The sequence below is a fragment of the Simochromis diagramma genome, unplaced genomic scaffold (assembly GCF_900408965.1).
Source record: "Simochromis diagramma unplaced genomic scaffold, fSimDia1.1 OVJJ01000565.1, whole genome shotgun sequence".
In the NCBI taxonomy this organism is placed as follows: domain Eukaryota; kingdom Metazoa; phylum Chordata; class Actinopteri; order Cichliformes; family Cichlidae; genus Simochromis; species Simochromis diagramma.
The window spans coordinates 2,592,563-2,608,342 of NW_024387304.1; the positions used below are offsets into that span (position 1 = coordinate 2,592,563).

The following is a 15,780-nucleotide window of genomic DNA, read 5'->3' on the forward strand; positions in this document are numbered from 1 at the left end:
CATTCATGAACCTTCTACACTTAAGTAGGTTGTGACCCGACCTTTCATAGTACACACAACTAGCACTAACAGTCCTTTCATTTGAGTTAGTTGCTAGCACCTTTGCTCCATTGCCTCTGTTCCTTGTTGTTTTTGCCCCCTCAGTTTCACTTGGCTTCAGAGCAAAGAGAGATGTTATGGGATTACAGGCAATTTTGGCTTCCCATGAGATGAAATCTACAAATTGGCTGAAGCTTGGAAAGGTGTGAGTCTCTTCTTGCACTTCTGTAACCTTTCTGTTCCACCTTGAAGTAAGCCAATCTGGAAGTTTTGCAAGCATTTTTTGGTTTTCATTGCAGTCGTTGAGCACTTCAAGCCCCTTCATTTGCGACATGGCTGTCTTACAGCAGCAAAGGAAGTCAGCAAATGCTTGAAGTTCCATACTGCCTTTAGAGCTTATCTTAGGCCATGCGTCAAGTTTGTCTCTGAAGGCTTTTGCTACGAGGAAGGGATTGCCATACCTCTCTTCGAGAACTGTCCATGCTGCATAGTATGCAGACTCTGTGCCAAGCGGGAAGTAGCCTTCTATTGCCTTCCTTGCAGGTCCACTTACATATTTCCTCAGATAATAAGTCTTCTCTTCAGTTGGTATATTTTTCCTGTCAATCAGAGTCTGAAAGGAAATTTTCCAATCATTATATCTGATAGGGTCGCCACTGAATATTGTTGGCTCTGGTACCGGAAGACGACTTGCATTAAGAGACACTGCAAATGCCTTTACCAGATCTTCTGTGTTCACCTCTCGGTGCGGTGTCACATTTCGTGGCGAGGAACACCGTTTCATATGCTGGTCATTGTTTTCAGACTTGACTTCATTTTTATCAGATCTGTGGTGAAGTAGGTTGTATATTTCTTCATCTGAACATTCACTTTGTTCATACACCCGCTGTCGAGCCTTTGCTGCATTCAGCTTTTTTACAGTCTCAAGTCGCTCTACTTCTCTGCGCTTAGCTTCTAGAGCCTTTTGTCTTTGTGCTATTTCTGCTTCTTGCCTTTCAATTTCCTTCATATGGATTTCTTGTTCAAGCAGAACTTGGAGAGCAGCCTCATTTGCTGCAACTTCAGCAGCTGCATCTTGTCTTTTAGCCGAGAGCCGGCTGGAGTGTCTAGAGGAAACCCTCGAATGAGAAGAGAGCTTAGTGTGGTGTGACTTAACACTCATCCTGTCTGAGGCTTCTAACTTAGGCATAGACTCAGTCTCCTTCCATTTTTCATCCCTTAGACTTTTCATATCTGAGGCTACGGATTTAGATGAAGACTCAGTGTCCTTCCAAAGTTCTTCATCTCTTTGAACCTCCGCACTACTTGGGCTTGGACACTTTCTTACAGATTCGATAATTGTCTTTGTTATGGCTTCACACGTATCCATCCTTCGTCTTGTGTCACTATCTGGAGATTCAATACGTCTCAAGTCATCATAGGCTGCATTCACATCCTTAGAAGCACTCAAAACCTTGGAAACATGTTCTTGTAGCAGATCCTTTGAGCATTGACCATCTATAGCTCCTTTGGCATCCTTAATGACAACCTTCCACTTCTCATAGCGCACACTGAAACGATGTGCAGCCTTCTTTATGTGCTCACCGTACAGTTCTTTGCCCTTTTCCGTCAATGTACGGACTCGTTGGCTCTGTCGTGCTCTTTGTGAGGTAGTAGAAACATCATCAGCTGTGCCTTCAACTGCTTGTAGTTGCTCATCTGCAGAAAGTTGTTCCACATCACCCTTTTCACTGACTTCTGGATTAGCCTCAAACTCTGCCATTGTTGGAGGGTGTCAGAGATTTACAGTTAACAAACAGTCAGGTGAATAAACAACACTGAGACACTTGTTACTGATAACGTGCAGCACGGGTGAAACTCAGACAGAGAGTCACAACGAACTGCAGTATTCGTTTATTTTTATAGGTTACATCGTCAATATGCAAATATAATCACATTTCCTGTTACGCAGGTCCTGATGCTGTCTGCGTGTAAGCTGCGTGTGTGTGTGTCACAAAGTGTGTGTGCTACAAGTCAATTTCTAAGAATAATATAATGCAAGTCAACTTCTGCGGATGTGTATTTCTGTACTGATCTCTTGCGGTAAATGAACACAGAGTCACAGGCTCAGCTTCCTGTTTCTACAGAAAACTGTGTCTGGTGAAATATGTGAACATAAGTATAACATAACATTTGAAGCATAATCAAATAAAACAATAAAAACTCCCTAACAGAGGGGTTTGGGTTTTTTTGTGTATCTTACTTAGCCTTAATGTAAAGGTGCAGCAGCTTAAATTTGATTTGGTAGTTGAGGAGCAAATGAATATTAATCTACATTTACTGTTACAACTTTAAAGCACAGTAATTACTATTACTCCTTAAACATCACTTAACGTGTATACTTAAGTCACATTACATATCTTGTCCAAGCCAGTAATACTGTTTCTTACAGCAAATGCTGAAGCCCACCATATGCACAATGCACAGGTTACTCATCACAACATTAACTTAACACTGTATGAATATCAGTCACTTAAACAGCAGAAATGTAAACAAAGAGAAAGAAAGAAAAAAGAAGAAATATTCCAGTCCTTTGTTCATTTATAAAAGGAAACTTAACTTAATTATTTTTACAGTCCTTTTCCTTTTTATTTCTCTTTCTTGTGGTTAATTATATTCAGTCCTTTAACTGAGGCAACACTTATTTTCGGGGCACCTGACTTTCCTGCGGGGCTGCGTCCTTTCATCTACCCGTGCAGAGCAGCAAGAGTTCTCACTGTAGCACCCTCAAGGTTTGACGTACGCACGATGTAGTTATGAAACAGGGTTTATTCTGGTCTTGGCAACCCGTGAGAACTGCTCACGGACAAAACAATAAAACAAAAACATCACATCAAAATGCGCTCTTGTACGTAGTGTCAATCAATCAAAAATCTTTAATTACAGAAAATAAAACATTTAAAATACACAAACCTCGTGAGCTGACATCCAGGAGGTGCTAAATAGTCCTTTATGGCCTTATTGCCTTATCTTCCATCTTCTTTGTCAATTATTTCCACTCTTAAACGATATTTTCTCCATGTGTGGAGCTAACTGTGAGCTGCAGCATGCAGACACCATGTGCGCTAGCAAAAGAAAAGTGGCTGGGTGGAGACCCAAACAGCAAAGCTGTACCCTACACAGTTCACCACCAGAGGGCGCAAAGGAACAAAATCCAGACATACAGCTTAACAAATATCAAATGCAACAAACATCAAATGCAACAAACATCAAATGCAAAAGACCGTTACACTTTCAGTGCATTTCAATGGCTCCCCTGTGGGCGGCGCCTCCGCTGCATTTCCTGCAGGACTGAGAGGAGAGCCACCTCTGTCCCCAAAGCCACTCTGCTTTTTAACTCCAGCCCTTAAGACCATTTTCCACACCTGTAAACATAAACTACTCTACGCTCTTTTTGTGCTGCCACTTTATTAACTTTTAGTCACCAAGTTATTTATTCACCTATTCAGTCACTTTAATTTTAAAACTGTATATGCTTTGTATTATCTCATTCTTGTTGCCTGTTTATGCCCTGTCCTTGTCTTCAACGTCATGCTGCTCCATTGTATCTTAATTGCCCCTTGGGGATAAGGGGTAATTATAATGTTTTTTTTATACATATTCTGAATATACATATACATTTTATACATACAAAGCAGATTCCAAAAAAACCCATCCAGCTTTCTTAGCGATGCTCAAAGAGTAATTTCCGTCAAAGCTATCTTCAATCTAATTCATAATTTGTTGGCTCCGTAGCCACCTTTCTATATGCCTTTAGATAGTACAACTATTGTAGCAAGTGCTGTGTATAAGATATATCTATCTGCTTAGCACTTTTATTTTTTATGTTTAGTTAAGTGTTGTCTTACAGAGTGTTTTGCACTAAGTACCGAAGCAATTTCCTAATGTTGTAAACCTGCTCAACATTAGGAAATAAAACCCATTCTGATTCAGAGGTGAATTTTGGTCATCTCAGTCTCTCACTAAACGCTCTTCTGTGACTGGTCAAGCACATGATGGGAGGGTGGGAGGTATTGTGCAGCATTTTACTTATCTTGGACAACAATCTGTGGTTACATTTTTTTAGTGGGTGGAAGAATAATAGAATCCTCCAGAAAAAGGAGCACAGATATACTGGGCATAATTAAATGCACTGTACTAGATTAGACTGAGGTCGCTATCCAGGACATAAGATAAGCTTTATTAGTCCCAGAGCTGGGAAATTCACCTTGTTACAGCAGCAACGTGGACAGAGCAGGATTAAATAAATGCCAAAAAAATAAGAGCAATATTACTCTGATTAAATAAATGAAATAGATATAAAAATACGTTTGACTAGTAGCGACAAAAAGAGAATGTTTAATAGTGAGATGTTGGATGTTTTTTAGCAGGTATTGAGTATTGCACATTGAGATACTTAGTGATCAGTTGGTGGATGTGTGTATTCACGTGTTCATTCGCTGTTGTTGTTTATAGTAGAGTCGGTAACTGTAGCTGGAAGGAAACGGACTGATGCAGACTAAGAGATCAGGGCCAAAGTGTGGAAGCGAGCTGCCGTAAGGTGACTAACTAATGGTGATTTCTGATATACAACAACGTGAGTGAAACTCGAGGCCGCTGTGCTTTGGTTAGAAGTGAGCAGCTCTCACAGAAGTCTCGCTGCTCCGTGGGCGTCCAGCTGCATCGCTGTGTTTGTTTGCTGTCCCACAGCTGCGCTCACCAGATGCTGCTTTTAAGTCGGAGTGCGCGAACGAATATGTGTCTGAGCTGGAAAAGGGCTTTTCATGGAGCTGTGCTGCGGCTCCTTTGTTTTAGGAAAGAAAAGAGCGCAAAAAGCCGCCGAGCAGCGCTGAGCTCCGCACTGAGTCGCTGAGCTTTGGAGGCTCCACAAAGCAAGAGCAGAGAGCACGAGAGCCCGACACGAGGCCTGCCCGAGGAGACACGAGTCCGCTGTGGACTGCTCCACTGTCGGCCTGCAGTGCTGCTCACACACTCACTTTGAGCTCTTTGATCCCGAGACACGAAACACAAACTAAAGCATTGCGTGGTGCACGCGAGAGCGGCGCGCGCTACATTCACTCCCCACGGTTCTCATGGTGCGTTTAAGTGCAGCGTGACGCTTCCGAGTTGCCATCACTGCACCGTGACTCGATCAGAAGCGAAAGAGGAAAATGTCAGAGGAAGCACCCGCACCTGCTGCTGCCGCCGCCCCGGCCAAGGCGGCCAAGAAGAAGAAGACGACGGCTTCCAAGCCGAAGAAGGTGGGCCCCAGCGTGGGCGAGTTGATCGTGAAAGCCGTGGCCGCTTCCAAGGAGCGCAGCGGCGTGTCCACAGCCGCTCTCAAGAAGGCTCTGGCTGCCGGAGGCTACGATGTGGACAAGAACAAGGCCCGCGTCAAGACCGCCATCAAGAGCCTGGTGGCCAAGGGCACTCTGGTGCAGACCAAGGGCACCGGGGCCTCCGGATCCTTCAAGATGAACAAGAAGGCTACCGAGAGCAAAGCCAAGAAGCCCGCAAAGAAAGCCGCTGCCAAAGCCAAGAAGCCCGCCGCTGCCAAAGCCAAGAAGCCGGCAACAGCCGCTAAAAAGTCCCCCAAGAAGCCAGCGGCAGCCAAGAAGCCCGCAGCCGCTAAGAAGTCCCCCAAGAAGGCCAAGAAGCCCGCTGTGGCGGCCAAGAAGCCCAGCAAGAGCCCCAAGAAGGCGGCAGCCAAGAGCCCCAAGAAGGTCACCAAGAAGCCTCCCGCAGCCAAGAAAGCCCCCGCCAAGAAGGCCGCCAAGCCCAAAGCCAAGAAGGCAGCCACAGCAGCCAAGAAGAAGTGAGCTGCCAACACTCTCTCGCACTCAACAACGGCTCTTCTCAGAGCCACCACAGCAACACGCCAGAGCTCCTTCCTCACAATCATGCAACACTCTGTTATTCACAATAATAGCATTAATGTCAAAGCAAGATAAGATACTTTTTGGGTTAGGAAATTGCTGCCATACTTGGTGCAAAACATACTGTAAGACAACCCTTAAAAATTGTGGCTAAGTGCTCAGGAGGTGTGTGTGTGTGTGTGTGTGTGTGTGTGTGTGTGTGTGTGTGTGTGTGTACATGTGCGCAGGTGATGATCAGCGCAACAATGGAACAGATGCAGAGAACACAGTATAGGGTCACGTGTTTGTGGTGGGAACAGTCATATGTACATGAGTGCTGTGTCTTCAGAAATCTACAACTATGTTTACAGTCACACCTTCATAGTCAGTACATCAAACCACTTCTTATCTCTTACTATGAAGCATTATAATACAAGAAACCTTTAAAAGTCATCACCTACATCTTTTTTTTTTTTAATAAACAACAAATATGACTGGAAATAAATTAATAGATGCATGTTATTATCATCTACGTATGGAATATTTTTCCCTTCTATTTTTATTTCTAAACAGCTGTTTTAGTGGAAACACACTGTATATTTTAAGAATACCGAGTCAATATAATCAAATTAAATGCTCCACTCTACAACCCGACCTGACTAAATCTAGGCCAGTTGAACTGATATTAGGTGATTTCAAGCACACACTTTACTCCAAGCTGAACCCATGCAGCTATTTGTTGTCGCATGTATTTATTTCATGACTAATGTCATGACCATTTTGATTAATGCACATTTCAACAAATGGGCTTCCTTGGCGTTAAGGATGCGGGGGAATTCCCATTATTTCAAAATATAGACACAAAAACCTAAGCCTAGACGGAAGTGACTTTCCAAAATTTCCCAAATTCAGCAGCAGCGCTGAACACGTCGCAAAAGGCTCCACATTTTCCTCCCTCTGCACCTGGATAGTTCCTGCAGCACCAGAGTACGTCCACCACACGTCCCCCTCCCCCTCCTCCGTGTTATGGCTTTTGCGTTTGACAAAGTTTGTGGTCTTGCCTCATGTGTCATGAACAATGTTCCCTCTAAGCTGCGCGCGTGCGTAATTGCGCACGGCTGGCACAGTCTCTGCGCACAGAAAATCTGCGTTGCGCACAAAAAAAATCTAACCTGAATTGAAATTAAAATTAAAACTTTAACAATTCTGTTTTGCAGTGTTAGTCAGTAAGTGACTGGCTGCTCCCGTATGGGATTAGAACGATGCCACCTTATCCCATAGTCCAGCCAATAATGTGATTCACATTCGTATATACGCAGCTAATCAACGTTGTTGACAGGCTATGACAGCGTCCTTATGTGCTGACACCGGTGTTTTAGCTAGCAAAGCGGCGTGGCTGATGTGGAGTGAAGCCACGTTAATGACAATGACAATGTTTGGTTTTCTTCCTGAATACTATCGTTGTTTATATTTACTGCGGGAAGAAACGGTAAAAACGGCGTTTTATAAGGAAAACACTCAAAAGCCTGTGAGCAAAAACAAAACCAAAAAAACCCCACCCTTTCCTATTGGTCAAAAAATGTACGGTGTCAACCAATGAAAAAATGATATGGCAACAGTTGTTTAGGAAGGGGAAAAGTTTTAGGAATGTTTTGAGATGTGAGAGATTTGCGACGTTTAGCGCAAATCTTGTGTAGTTAGTGTGTAGTGTAGTCAATAGTTTTGTTGTGTGTGTCAGAACAACGAGGCGACTGCTGAATGTTACAGGTGTTACAGCAGTGATACATCTCCTGTTGTCAGGCCTGCAGGTATCAGGCTGTTGTTCTCCTTTATCTCATAGTGGACAGAAATTATTTTTTGGAGTGGCACAAATAATTTGTGTGGATTCAGATTTGATGCAGAACAGCTGATTGTTCTGTAGAAAGTTTGAAATGTTTATTTTAAAAAAACGCCTTGGCTGCATTTTTAGATAAACAGCTGCAAAAAAATTTGCAAATCTCAGTTACTTTTTTGAAGAAGTAACTATGTAATTAATTGCCCAACATTGGTCATTGTATGCTGTATTTTGCAGACAGAGAGTTACAGGACTCTCTCCCAGACCACAGACTCATAATACAAGTCAAAGCTTTATATTAAAAAAACAAAAAGTTGTGTTTTCAAAGTTGGAGTTCAAGTTATTTTTACTTCCAATTGTGTTAGCATACTACACAGGTCATGAACAAGATTTTTTTTTAATTTTCATTGTAAGTGGGGCTAAAGCACTTAATTAAAAGTAGTCTAACATAAATGTAAATGCTGTAATTTGATTACTTTATTAAACCATGTAACTTGGATGGATTCGATGCCTGCGTGACCACAGTGCACACGTCTGCTGTTGCTCACAGTGGTCCAAGTGTCCGCTCAGGGAGTTTGTGTGTTCGCTCAGACACATGAAAAATTAGAGGGAACATTGGTCATGAACCACGTCGTGTCTGTTTCCACGAGCTTAGGATCTGCTTTTAATGTCAACCATGATGCATTTCTACGGCCGTAGTTAGCATGTCAGTAATGAGTAGCTCCGAATTGTTAAGACCGTAAAAACGTGATGTAGTCAGTTGTGTTGAACGTGATCTTTTGACCTGAGCAAGTTTGTTAGAATAAAGTGACAGATTTCTGAAAGATACAAGCTAACAGAGGTCAAAAAGGCACGGGCATCGGTCACGCTGCGAGAGAGACTGCAAGTGGTTTTGATCCAAGAAGAAGTGTGCAGTATTACATGAGTTGCTGAAAAGAAATATTTTCTGGAATCATTTTGAAAGAGTAATAAGAGGTAAGTAACTAAAAGGTAATGATTATACATACACACACAGAAGTCGGCGAGAATAAGGTAATACTACATTTCCATATACACGAGGATGTTTGCTCAGAAAGAAGTGTGTGGCTCTGAAAAGAGCCTTTGTTTATTTGTTTCGTGCGTGAAGCAGAGGCTTTGGCATTTACTTGGCCTTGACAGGCTTCTCGGTCTTCTTGGGCAGCAGCACGGCCTGGATGTTGGGCAGCACACCACCCTGGGCGATGGTGACTCCGCCAAGGAGCTTGTTGAGCTCCTCGTCGTTGCGCACAGCCAGCTGCAGGTGACGTGGGATGATACGAGTCTTCTTGTTGTCGCGGGCTGCGTTGCCAGCCAGCTCGAGGATCTCAGCGGTCAGGTACTCGAGCACAGCTGCCAGGTAGACGGGGGCGCTGGCACCCACGCGCTGCGCATAGTTACCTTTGCGCAGCAGCCTGTGGACACGACCCACGGGGAACTGGAGCCCGGCACGGGATGAACGGGTCTTAGCCTTAGCTCTGGCTTTGTCTCCGGTTTTGCTTTTTTTTTTTTTTTTCCTCATGGATTTTATTATAAAAAGAAATGCAGTTACGTTTCTCATGTTTCCTGTAAAGACTGAATTTGAAAGGTTTGAAAGTATTTAAATGTCTCCTGTTGAAGTGAAACACCTTTTTTATTGTTGTTCTACATTTTATGGACATGCAGTTTCAAAACAATGTGTTAACATTAACTTTTACAAAATACTGTACAGTTTCTCCAGCACTTCTTTCCAAAACACAAAACTTGAGTGAATGTGGGATTTTATATTTTACTGAGCAGCTGCTCTAGTAGAGTCCTTGGGGAGAGTTTAGGGGAATCTGCCGGGACTGAAAAGGTCACTGTCCCAAGAAGGAAGCCATGGGATCATCTGGCCTGCTGCGTTTCATGCGGAAGGCCTCCATTGTTACGGCCCTAGCAGGGCCTCTCTCTCTCTCCTGAAGGTGCCTGTGTGGGCATGTCCCACTACCTCCTCTGCCTGAGGTGCCACCTTTCCCTCCTGTACAGCTGACTCCCATCAGCAATTAAAGGTATTTAAGCCCAGAGCAGGGTGAGCTCTGGGCCAGAGTGCCATTTGTGTGGTTTACAGCTAGTGAGCTGAGTGTTTTTGTGGTGTTTCCAGCTGGTGAGCTGTGTTTTGTGGTTTTCAGCTAGTGAGCGGCGTTTTCCTTTTGACTTTATGCTTTATTGACCAACGCCTGAGTTTTGTTTGCGTTACTTTTATGGTGATAGCGGCTTGTCCGTCTCTTTTAGTTGAATTACTTCAATAAAACTGTTTTATTTAACTTTTCGCCTCCTTGATTCCTTTTTCTGACCCGGTCACTTTTGTTACTTCCCCCTCACCGCCTAGACCCCCCCAGGGGAACGTAACACCATCTCCTCCTCAGTGGGCGCCTTTACTTCAAACAAGCTGTTGTACGGCCTCTTCCCCTCATCCAGCTGCATTAGCATCTCCACCTGCTTCACCCGCTTGTCCTCTGCTTCTAGAGACTTCTTCAGCTTTTCCTTCTTCTTCTCCTCATCCTCCGAATCACTGCTGTCGGAGTCGCGCTTCTTGTTCTTTCTGTTCTTCTCTTTCATCTTATCTTGATGCATTTCTAGCAGAGTCTTGGGCTGTTCCTCCTCCTGTGGCTCAGTTATTGCCTCTTCAAATGGAGTGCACTCTGAGTTGTTAATTCCAATTCCAGCTGATCCTGTGCAGTAACTCTGTTTGACCATGGAGTGGCAAGACTTGTACCCCCAGAAGCCGTCTTTCCAGTAGGAACCCCAAATACAAGTGTGGTTGTTGATGAGCACGTCCTCCTCACCAGTTATTTTTGGAGCGAGCGACAGCCTTTTCGAGTCCTTTCAGCACAGCGCCGTGACGCGAATACTCCACGTAGTCCTCCGTCTGGGCCAACAGCAACTCCCGCGGTGGTGCATCCAAATGCCAGGGTAAATGCCACCCGGGGGATTAATAAAGTTTTATTTTATCTAATCTAATCTAATAACTTTAATCTCAGCCAAACCGATTTACTTACGAACAAACAAAACACTGAAAAAAGCCCAACAATAACATTTTTAGGTTGTCTAAGTGACTTTTATATATTACGTTTAACCCGAGCAGCGAAAGTCCGCGGTGATCTGAAAATGATGTGCCGGGAGTTGTGCCGTTCTCGGCCGCATCACTAACCCTCGAGCTCCCGGTTAGCTATCGAGCTGGTGGGTAGCAGACGTCTCCGAAAACGTCGAAGCACTTTTGCAAATATGCGATATCTTGATAAACCGAGCAGATATTTGAAGTTTACACAGCTACTTTCTCGCCTGAAAATATGTTAAAAATTTATTTTGTGACCCAGAAAGATTAGTATGAGTAATTTTAAAACTTAGTAGCATTGCTGGAAACTGGAGTTTGGCTGGGCCGCGCTATGAATTCTGGGATATGGTAGGCCACGAAGGACACACCCGACCCATCCTTCAAATTCGGGGAAAAGGAGGACGCATTTGTCGGCTGCATTCGGAGGAGTCTACGAATTTGGACAGCCTTTGGCGCGTCGCTGTGACGTAATCGGTCTACAAATGTGGCCTCAGGAGGATGCAGCCCATGAATTTGGACACGACCAAAGAGAGAAAGAATGGCAAGAAAGAATGGCAAGAACCAAGCAGACCGCTCGCAAATCCACTGGCGGCAAAGCCCCCAGAAAGCAGCTGGCCACCAAGGCCGCTCGTAAGAGCGCCCCGGCCACCGGAGGCGTCAAGAAACCTCACCGTTACAGGCCCGGCACCGTGGCTCTGCGCGAGATCCGCCGTTACCAGAAGTCCACCGAGCTGCTCATTCGCAAGCTGCCCTTCCAGCGCCTGGTCCGCGAGATTGCTCAGGATTTCAAGACCGACTTGCGCTTCCAGAGCTCCGCTGTCATGGCTCTGCAGGAGGCCAGCGAGGCTTACCTGGTCGGACTCTTCGAGGACACCAACCTGTGCGCCATCCACGCCAAGAGGGTCACCATCATGCCCAAAGACATTCAGCTGGCTCGCCGCATCCGCGGAGAGAGGGCTTAAGCTGTCTGCACGCCCTCCTACAAACAACGGCTCTTTTCAGAGCCAACACACTCACACCGAGAGCGCGCTCCTTTCTTACAATAACATTAACCTCATACAAGACAGTACAGCGTTCTTGGCTTTTTTTGTTGTTGTTTTATTTTTTTTAATATAATAGAAGCCATATGCTTGGCATGAAGGTGGCATCCAGTAACTTGATCTAAGCACCAGTACTTCCAATTCTTTCCTGCTACACATAAGTTTACATTACTTACAGTAGAAGAAGATTGACACCCCTGCTCTAAAGTACCTTTAGAGTTGTTTAAATTGGCTATAAAATATGAATGTACATAACAACAAGCCTAACATGGATCAGATATTTTTCACAGTTCATGTTCAGTTCACAGGTGCGGTTGTTTTTTTTTTTTTTCACTCCCCAAAGATGTATAAAAACTAACACTTTAACACAATTCTTTGAACTAACTTTGAGCATGGAAACACAGCATCGTCATGTTCCGCTGGCGTTGATCCAATACCTAGGCCACATCACTGATGTTGGATTGAAGCTGACTTTTGGGAACTCTGTTAAACTAATCTCACTGCACAAACTGTCTTCAGACTTTGACACTAACATTGATAACATACAGAAAAATGATACTGTGAAGCTGTCCAGATCAGTCCAGTCAAGTAGAGATCGTAGATATAGCGCCCCCAGAGAATGACTCGCTGCCACTTTCAAGTCAGAAAATATAGTATTGACATTCTGAATAATCTGTTGCGATCATCTGTGAATGCTATTGCATGTAATGAAGCCAATATAAACACACTTCTAAAACTACATTGATTCTGGAAGTATGGAAGTTCTGGTATTCAGAGTTTCAAGGTAAAACCTCATTAACAACCTATTTGATCTGGGGACAACTAATAATATTTCATGGCATGACCTTCCCCCCTTTTCTGGCTCCGTTGGAGGCACCACTGGTTATTGGCCTTTAATAAAGATATTAACTGAATATAAACTGTTGGATTGTCTCTGTGACACATGTAGTACTCAATCTCATATCGTGTACAGTACGCAGCTACTGCACCCCAGGCATAGTCATGCTGTTCCTCATTTCCGCCAAAGGCCAGTAGATGGCGTAGTTGCAAGCACTCCTGTTTTCTTTTACGTCCACAAATCAGATGTAAATTCAGGAGTCCTTCAAGCAACCCCTCACATTTGTTTCTGAACAGCCAAAATGAGTGAAAGAGGAAAGGGAGGTTTTATGCGATACTACACAGAAATGGCGAGCGGTAAAAAGAGTATGCTGCTGTCGTCGTTAGCGGTCTATGGAGATGATTCGGAGCCTGACTCTGACCCTGAACAAGAAGAATCAGGGGGGCGTGTAGGAAGCCTTGTATATCGCTATGATGAGGATGACCTGAACCAAACTGTGGACCCAGAAGAAAAAGAGTCTGCAGATGAAGACGGCAGAGAAAACAACTCGGAAGTGGACGAATCTGACGAGGGGAGGGACGCAGATGACTTTGAGATCTCAGAAGCAGAAAAAAAGGACCCCAAGGAGCTAGTTGCTCCGTTTTCAGAAAAGGTGAGAAACATGTCACCTGACGAGATCAAGATCCCCCCCGAACCCCCCGGACGCTGCTCCAGCCATCTACAGGAGAAGATTCATAAGCCGTATAAGAGGAAGCTCCATGGAGATTTTGACACAAACGCCCATATCCAGCAAAAGAAGAAATTTAGAAACCCAAGTATTTACGAGAAGCTCATTCAGTTCTGCGCCATAGATGAACTGGGAACCAACTACCCAAAAGATATGTTCGATCCTCATGCCTGGTCGGAAGACTCTTACTATGAAGCTCTCGCCAAAGCTCAGAAGGTGGAGATGGACAAACTGGAGAAAGCCAAGAAGGAACGAACCAAGATTGAGTTTGTCACGGGGACTAAGAAGGGCACCAACCCCTCCAGCACAGCAGCCTCCACCACCAGCAACACCACAACTACATCCACAGATGCCCAGAAGAGGAAAAGTAAGTGGGACTCTGCACTCCCTGTGACCCTGGCCCAAAAAAAGAAAGGGAGGTAAAGGACTCGGCAAAGGAGGCGCAAAGCGTCACCGTAAGGTGATAACATCCAGGGCATCACTAAGCCAGCTATCCGCCGCCTGGCTCGCCGTGGTGGTGTGAAGCATATTTCTGGTCTGATCTACGAGGAGACCCGTGGCGTGTTGAAGGTGTTTCTGGAGAACGTCATCCGCGACGCCGTCACCTACACCGAGCACGCCAAGAGAAAGACCGTCACCGCCATGGATGTGGTGTACGCTCTCAAGAGACAGGGCCGCACTCTGTACGGCTTTGGTGGTTAAGCTTACTGCACTGACAACAACAACGGCAACAAAGGTCCACTTTTTTTTTTTTTTTTTTTTTTTTTTTTTTTACACATACAATTACATACACAAAACCGTGATCACACACCACTCAATAATGAAAAAGGAGAACAAGAAGGAAAATCGAGCATCTGAGTCCACAAAACGCTTTTAAAACTTACAGTTTCAATTCGTTCCAGGGGAAAACTTTCCCAAGTTTCAGGTCCATTGTTCGTCTTCTCCGCAGATCTGTAATGATATGTTTACTCACCACATCACTACTTATCATCCTTTGTTCCAACACTCCTTTGGCACGGGTTTTCCAAATATGTGTGTTTATAACACACATTACTAACCAAAAGAGTCTCCTTTTGTCTTCACCCATTTTTTTTCTTTAAACAAACCATATTTAACTGCTTTAATATTAACATCCATGTCATAGCCAATCTCTGTCATCTTCTGTCTTATCTCAGTTGTCCTATAACAATCCAACAGAAGATGTTCTAGGGTCTCATCTTCATCACAGTCTGTCATAGGACATTTCATGGTGGTAACAAAACAACTCCATTGTACAACTGCTCTCACAGGGAGGCGCCCGAGCGAGATGAGCCATACCACGTCTCTCATGCTTTCAGATAATAATTTATCTTGTATATTTTTAACTATTGAAAGATTTTCATCTTCATTTACATACTTATATTGAATTACACCTTCATTTTTGGTTTCATTAATTTTTTTATAGATATTTTTCGTATTATCTTGGAGAATATTTAAACTATATTGTTCCCATTGACTTGATAAGTCACCAAACATAATTCTGTGGTATGGAACGCCCGCTCTGGCCCTGCCTCTTTTCTTTTGCCACAATTCCTCTTTCCCTCGAACCCACGGGGCACCCCGAGAAATTGCGCTTTGAGAAATTTTCATAAAGGGAATTCGCAAAACAATCTTTAAGTCTGGGGCTCCCAAACCCCCGTGCTTCCTACTCTTGTACATAAATTTTCTCTTAGTCACTTCTCGATTGGATCCCCAGATAAATTTAATGCACATCTTACTTATTTTCATTACAGTTGTTGTCGGGGGAGGAAAAATTGTGGCAAGGAAAAGAAGTTTTGAAATTATGTGTGTTTTTACAATATTAATACGTGTTTTATAATTTGTATCTTTATTTTCCCATTTCATAATTTCCATTTTAATTTCATTTTCTTTCTTATTCCAATTTAGTAAACTAGAGTCAGTATTATCAATCCATATACCCAAAATTTTAATCTCCCTACAAAGAGAGATCGTCATTTTAGGTTGTCGGGTCTGATGTCCAAGCCACACCCCTTCAGTTTTGTCTTGGTTCAGCTTGGCACCTGATGCCTGTTCGTAGTGGTGTAATATCTCCATAACTGAAGACAGTTCGTTTTGGTTTCTGATTATCACCGTCACGTCATCTGCATACGCCAAAGCTGCGATTTTATGGGATTTGTCAAGGACGTATCCCTTAATCCGTTTGTCATCATTTATCCTTTTCAATAAGGGATTAATTGCAAGGACATATAACGCAGCACTCAAAGGACATCCTTGTTTAACCCCGCACTCAGCACTAAAAGGGGGTGAGAGCTTTCCATTTACCTTAACTTGCACTAAGGAC

At 43.9% G+C, this 15,780-nt stretch overlaps 5 protein-coding genes and 2 pseudogenes across 5 annotated transcripts in view; 4 read left to right on the forward strand and 3 right to left on the reverse strand.

Moving 5' to 3' along the window:
- Positions 1-8,277, reverse strand: part of LOC120716696 (histone H2B 1/2-like) — a 31,213-nt gene extending 22,936 nt beyond the window's left edge. Inside the window, exons 1-2 of the mRNA XM_040004285.1 lie at positions 8,270-8,277; positions 4,564-4,566 (exon numbers count right to left, since the gene is read on the reverse strand). The gene's annotated coding sequence lies outside the window, so the exon portion shown is untranslated. The remainder of the gene's footprint in view (positions 1-4,563; positions 4,567-8,269) is intronic.
- LOC120716680 (histone H1-like) lies at positions 5,003-5,943 on the forward strand. Its single transcript, XM_040004259.1, has one exon. It carries the CDS (start codon positions 5,229-5,231, stop codon positions 5,874-5,876), a length of 648 nt encoding a protein of 215 aa, XP_039860193.1. The 5' UTR covers positions 5,003-5,228; the 3' UTR covers positions 5,877-5,943.
- Positions 8,278-8,814: 537 nt separating the features above from the next.
- LOC120716687 (histone H2A-like) lies at positions 8,815-9,298 on the reverse strand. Its single transcript, XM_040004266.1, has one exon. The coding sequence runs from the start codon at positions 9,281-9,283 to the stop codon at positions 8,888-8,890; it is 396 nt and encodes a 131-aa protein (XP_039860200.1). The 5' UTR covers positions 9,284-9,298; the 3' UTR covers positions 8,815-8,887.
- A 99-nt stretch (positions 9,299-9,397) lies between these two features.
- On the reverse strand, positions 9,398-10,684 carry LOC120716643 (annotated as a pseudogene).
- Positions 10,685-11,375: 691 nt separating this feature from the next.
- On the forward strand, positions 11,376-11,860 carry LOC120716689 (histone H3). The gene has a single exon (XM_040004269.1). It carries the CDS (start codon positions 11,386-11,388, stop codon positions 11,794-11,796), a length of 411 nt encoding a protein of 136 aa, XP_039860203.1. The 5' UTR covers positions 11,376-11,385; the 3' UTR covers positions 11,797-11,860.
- A 1,141-nt stretch (positions 11,861-13,001) lies between these two features.
- On the forward strand, positions 13,002-13,957 carry LOC120716679 (SAP30-binding protein-like). Its single transcript, XM_040004258.1, has one exon. It carries the CDS (start codon positions 13,014-13,016, stop codon positions 13,860-13,862), a length of 849 nt encoding a protein of 282 aa, XP_039860192.1. The 5' UTR covers positions 13,002-13,013; the 3' UTR covers positions 13,863-13,957.
- LOC120716644 lies at positions 13,864-14,161 on the forward strand (annotated as a pseudogene).
- The last annotated feature ends 1,619 nt before the right edge of the window (positions 14,162-15,780 follow it).